General features: G+C 42.4%; 1 protein-coding gene across 1 annotated transcript; it reads right to left on the bottom strand.

Moving 5' to 3' along the window:
• Positions 1–1106: 1106 nt before the first annotated feature.
• LOC307239844 (beta-2 adrenergic receptor-like) lies at positions 1107–5568 on the bottom strand (the record flags this gene model as incomplete). The annotated part of the gene is made up of 4 exons (XM_080013423.1): positions 5397–5568; positions 2598–2763; positions 2192–2483; positions 1107–2049 (listed from the first exon to the last, which is right to left on the bottom strand). Exons 2-4 carry the CDS (start codon positions 2758–2760, stop codon positions 1107–1109), a joined length of 1398 nt encoding a protein of 465 aa, XP_079869549.1. The 5' UTR covers positions 2761–2763; positions 5397–5568.
• Between the last annotated feature and the right edge of the window lie 571 nt (positions 5569–6139).

Below are 6139 nucleotides of genomic sequence, written 5' to 3'. Positions count from 1 at the left end.
AAAATGGAATTTATTTTTTCATCCCTGAATACGTCACCCTTGCCAAACAATCCAGGTCCTTACAAAACAAGTTCAGGAGAAATTTAACTACCAAATCGTACCACTGGATACACACTGACAGAAAGTACAGTGTTTTTTTTGTTTTACACTGGGTTCATTAGATGACCACGTTTTGAAACAAGATCACTATCCCACTGTTTGGTCGCCCTCCATTACAGATCAAAAACGTTCGGCCACACCATGCCTACTGCAAAATCGGTGATCGAAGGAAGGAGAGAGTAGTCTGGAATAATACAAGTCTTCGCACTGTCCTTGTGTTTAAATACTTCATTTTTAGTTACTTGAATAATTGGAAAGTAATTTTATTTGCGCGCAAACTCTCAATAGTCTTCCCAGTTCTGTAAAAAATATTGTTTTGTAGACTTTTGACATGGGTAGTAAGATATATATACTTGTCTCCCACTTGTCGCTTACTATGCCCTTTATCTGAATACGCTTTTGTGAATTTGTGTCTTCTCCAGGGTATACCTATCTGTTAGAGCTGGCGCTTAATCAGGTGTGTAGGTGGCAGGAGATAAGTGTGTAAACAAAATGTCTGACATTACATTGTCATATTAGTAGGCAGCATCAAGTTCAGAGCTTCAATTTGGTCATTCAGTGGAATGGACACATGAAACAAAGTGTTGCAATGGCAAAACACATCCCACAAATCGCATAGAGTCGATCAGAACTTCTCTTAACACGGGAAGTTTGACTCATTATCAGTATTTCTCGAGCAATACCATTCGGCGCATCCAAAACATCTGATAGCTGCCCAGTAAAAATATGCCCTGCCTGCTCATCATGGAAGTTGATTCGCTTCTCTTGACTGTTTAAAGCTATTCCCGTCATTAGATGGATAAAGTTGTGCGGTTGTATGATTTGTCGACATGCGACAATCAATAAATCAAGAAGTTCTTCATGAAAATATGTGTTGCCAAAATGGTGAAATGAACTCCCTCTGTATTTCCACAGCAGACATCACCAAAACACACACCCCTATCAAGTGGTGTAACATTCATACCCTTCCTATTAGCCAGACAATAGAGGTCACGTTTTCTTCAGATCTACCGTCGGTGGAACTGTTGGCCAGACATAGATCCTGGAGAAACTTTAAGATCTTGTTGCTCAGCGAGCGTCGTGAGAGGAGCCAGAGCCAGCGAGTTCCCCATATCCTCCGTCTCCCCTTGGCCTACAACTAGCCCATTAGACCCCTTAACATCATACAATGTGGCTTGCCTAGTCCTGCGCGGGGACTTGGAGTGTGGCTCTTTGAATCCTCGGCCGCACCACGGTAACCGTCGTCTCTGCCCTCCCAGCCGCCTCTTGTCCCTGAGACACAGTATCTCCTGGAAAGCGTCTCTGAAGTCGCCGCTCCGGCAGTAGATGAGCGGGTTGAAGGCCGAATTGGAGTAGCCCAGCCAGTTGAGGACCCTGAAGAGTATCCTCACATCGCCCAGAACGAGGAAGGTCATCAGGATGTTGAGGATGAAGAAGGGCAGCCAGCACAGTGTGAAGGTGCCCATGATGATACCTAAGGTCTTCACAGCCTTGTGGTCCTTCAGGGAGAACTTGTGCCGCTTCGTGGTGCAATGTTTGCCGTCCCCGCTGTCTGCTTTATGTCTGCATTCTCCTCCGTTGCTCCGTCCATTATGCCCATCAATTTCCCCCTCTTCTCCCCCCGTATCACAGTAGGTGCTCACTCGATTCTCCTCCTGATGCAAATGATAGAAGCGTTCCTCTGCAACCCGGATCTTTCCCAGCTGTTTCTGGGCTTCCTGAAACACCCGCGCGTACAGGAAAATCATCACCACCAGAGGCAGGTAGAACGAAACTATCGAGGAGGACACGGCGTAGGGCATGTTGGTGTTGAAATCGCAGCAAGCGGCGTCGGCCAGGCAACGGAGGGCCTCCTCCTCCTCTGACACCCACCACTTCATGTAGATGGGAAGGAAGGAGATGAGACAGGCCACCACCCAGACGCCCAGGACTACCCCCAGGGCCCGACGTCTGTTCGCACCAAGGGAAAGGAAAGACCATGAAAGGAGAAAGAGGAAAAGCATTTGTCAGTTGGAAAAATCAATGTCTGATGCAGCGATACAGATCACATTGCAGAATATTTGACAGAGGTTTACTATTGTGGAGATTCTACCTGGTGATCAGTGATGGGTAGCGCAGTGGCGAGGTGATGGCAAGGTATCGGTCCACGGCAATCACACACAGTGTTTCAATGCTGGCCGTCACACACAGCACGTCAGTCGAAGTCCAAAACTCACACATGAAGTTCCCAAACTTCCAGCAGCCCAGCAAGATGTGGGTAGCACCGAAGGGGACCACAGCCACACCCATGATGAGGTCGGCGGCAGCCAATGAGGCAATAAAGAGATTGGTGACAGTTTGGAGCCGTTTGAAGCGTAGGATCGCAGTAATCACCAGAATGTTGCCTGGCAAGTATTGGTTAGTATTAGTATCGGTTTATAGTACATCTAATAATCAGTACAATTGCATACTTGATTATTCCCTCAATCAATAGACAAGAAGAGTAATTTATCAGTTACCAAAGACTATGGCCAACACCAGAAGGGCCATAACAACTCCAAGCAGCACGAGTTCTACATCGGTGTACTCCGATGACCTTGCTGACCAATCAGGAGAAAGCAAGGAGGAGTTTTGGTGCTGCGATTGGTTGGGTAGCAGTAATAGAACATGTGTATCCTCCATCACCTGCAGGCATAATACACAACAAAAATATTTTATGTTTTAATAAAATATGTTTTTAAATATTTGAACCAAATCTCCCTGCTAGGTGGCAGTTTAACAGCTGGCTCCTGACGGATAAAGAATGAAACCTTTTTCTTCCCCAGAGAATGGGCATCCTTCATTGAATTGAATGAATGAAAGACTGAAATATCTCTATCTGTACCATCTGAAACGGCTGAAGCCATTATGGGGGACAGTATTGTTTTATTTTCCACACACAAAATAAATAAATTCCACAGTTGGCTTCCGTGTGCATGCATTATTTTCTATAACATTCTTTATAACACATGCAATAATAATGCTCATCGACAGTGACGTCAGGACCCAGGTGCTTGTTAGGAATTGCAGTGACTGAAGGCAATGGACACTGTCAGCCATGGTATAGTACAGTGAAGATAAATGAGCTTTAAATAGAGCTGGTGCTTCATTTTACAAGCTTGGCTCTGTGCGACTGTCTAGGCACAGCATGCACTGACCCTCCATCTGTACAAACTGATTTCGTTCATAGTGAATATTCCCAGGTAGCAATTGTAATTGACACCTGGCAAAAAACATCACCTTCACCTTCAAAAAGCATAATGAGCACCACCTTTTATTGTTTTTTTTTGGTCAGTGACACTTCAGAAGAGGGCTCCATGGTGTTTTGTGAACTTCAAGCAAAGTCAAATATTTTGGTGCAGTTGATCAATTGGTCAATCATGCAAAATCACACTATATTGACCGTACATACAAACAGTTCTTACACGGTTCCTTTACAAAGTAGTCGACTGTAAATAATTGCTGTATGCAGCATTCTTTAGCTACATCTGCAGTAATGGAACATAAACCTTTCAGGCCACAATTAGTCTGAAGGTAGGTCGATTACAATGCAATTTTATAATCAATCTTTTGTCAGAGGAGCCCCCTGGGGCTGGAAGCCTATTACTGAGGCTGCAAAGAGAAAACCTTACAGATCTATTTGTTTCACACAATGTTATTTCAAAAGCGTAAATAGCCTGAATTCAAGGCTTTTATATGTCCTACTTTATTTGAACCACTGTTGTTGCATTCTTTGTTAAATATGTTCCTTTCGATTCGGTTCTATTAGGAACAGGATATTGACCGATATCCCAAAATTTGGTTAAAAGCGGATTTACAATGCTGGAAAAGTAAAATATGATCTAAATGAAGGTACAAGGTATTTTATTTTACAATATTTACATTAACATTACATTTACATTTATGCATTTAGCAGACACTTTTGTCCAAAGTGACTTCCAAGAGAAACAGTCAAAGCATAGATTGACCATTGGAGCAACCTCTAATTTAACTGCATGAGCTCCTGTTTCTAAATTCAACCAGATACAGATGCAATATGCTGTAAGGAATTGCAAATAAAAGTTGTGTCATTAGTCAAATATTATTTTGGTGTGTGTTAGTACTAATATGTTGTTAGTGCATTATGTCATTTCAACAATATATATACAAAGGTGTCTATGCAAGTGCACATCAACCCCTAGTTAAACTTTTAAGTGTATATATAAAGAAAAATGATGTACAGGTTGATGTGGATTTGTGAGGTTTTTTTCTTGTTCTTACGTTATTATACACTCACAAGTTTGCTGTGTTACAATAGCATTAAACACTCTGCAGTAGTTGTTTATTGCCATTATAAAGTAGACAAAACATTGTGTTTGGAGGGCCGTGCTTCATGTCCGTAATGTTTCATCACTGACAAATACAAACCATCCTTCTGAGGTCTGATATTAAATTCAAATGCTTTATGGAGGCCTAGATATTTGTGTATTTAGATGCATGATACCGACGGCAGAGAACCACCAGATGCACACATACACAAGCAGATAAACAAGCAAAATGTGCATGCTCATGGAGGCTGTGCGTGCACACCGGCAAAGAGAGGTGAAAAGAAGAGAAAGGTTAAGAGTGGCTCAGCATGTTGAAAAGCACACAACGTAAAAAAGAAAAAAAAGGAAACCCAGATACATAATGCATAATGATGTGAACACAGAGTCACATTACCATAATACACAGTTGTGTCACGTGGAGAAATAACACGTGGATATATTCAAACATTATTGCGTTTCAACAACTTACACGTGTTTTAATCTTGATATATTGTGATGGTTTTGATTTATGTGTATTGAATGTCTATCTTTGTGCCAATCTCCAACAACCTGATTAGGTGAAATTCCTGAAGCATGTAAATGTAATATAATAACTGCATTGGATTCTCCTTCTAAAGCAGATACACCACAATGCGTGATGACTAGATGACTATTACATTCAATATGACTATTGTTCCAATATTTTCCATGTGATGCAATCATTATTATGATATGATATTCAAATAAACTTAAGATGAATAATACATTTAGAAAAAGTGAGTAAGTGGGTGAGTTTCAGCTAAATAACCCCAAGATGTGGGAATATCCAGCTAAACCTATCCAATTAATTAAAGTTGCATTTATAAAAGGACAGAATCAGCCCCGGCTTTTTCCTTCTGTCCTGTTTCTTACACAGCCGCATATGTATAAGAGCTCAGAGAGCGTGAGAAGCATACAGTACGTAGTGGCTTCAGAAAAACAAACTATACCTACAGCTGGAGCTCCTGCCGCCAGACTCCATACAACGTCCCCTGTTGTCGCTCACAGCCGAGTCATTTGATAATCCAAAACTTGTCTGCAATGTAAATAATCCTGAAAGTGCCTCTTCCTGGGTTGTTTTTTTTTTGCAGAGTTTGAGTCTTTCCAATTCCACAGACACTCTCTCTTTCTCTCTCTCTCTCTCTCTCTCTCTCTCTCTCTCTCTCTCTCGCTCTCTCTCTTTCTCTCTCTATCTCTCACACACACACACACACACACACACACACACACACACCCTCACACATGGACATGTGCTGCTCTCAGTTCTTCACACTTGCCCTTTTCTCTTATAGGCACGGCCTGGTGACATCACAGACAGTGGCCTATCAGGAGGCAAAGAAGGGCCTCATACCTCTGCCGAGCCCGGGGACCTTTTTTCCCCCGCTTGAATTATTAGAAGAATGATTGACAGAACTCCTGTTTAAGCAGTAATAACACCGCTTTATCTGCACAGCGGCACCAGATGGGTAACGCCACTAAAGCGGGAGAACACGTGGCCCGAAAGCACCGGAGTGGTGATGGTGGAGGTGGCGTAAGGAATGGCGCCGGGAAGCAGAGGTCAGTGTTAAAAGAAAATATTGCTGCTTCTATTTTGAAAGGCAGACAAAGGTGCACAAATAAAACTGGAATAAAGGAAACGAAAATGATTCTGATGCTCCTTTAATTTGAAGAAACTTTAACAGCCCCAAGGCAAGCTG

This window comes from Zeus faber, assembly GCF_960531495.2.
Source record: "Zeus faber genome assembly, chromosome: 14".
In the NCBI taxonomy this organism is placed as follows: Eukaryota; Metazoa; Chordata; class Actinopteri; order Zeiformes; family Zeidae; genus Zeus; species Zeus faber.
The sequence above is the reverse complement of the archived record's forward strand: the minus strand, read 5'-3'. Positions and strand labels throughout refer to the sequence as shown.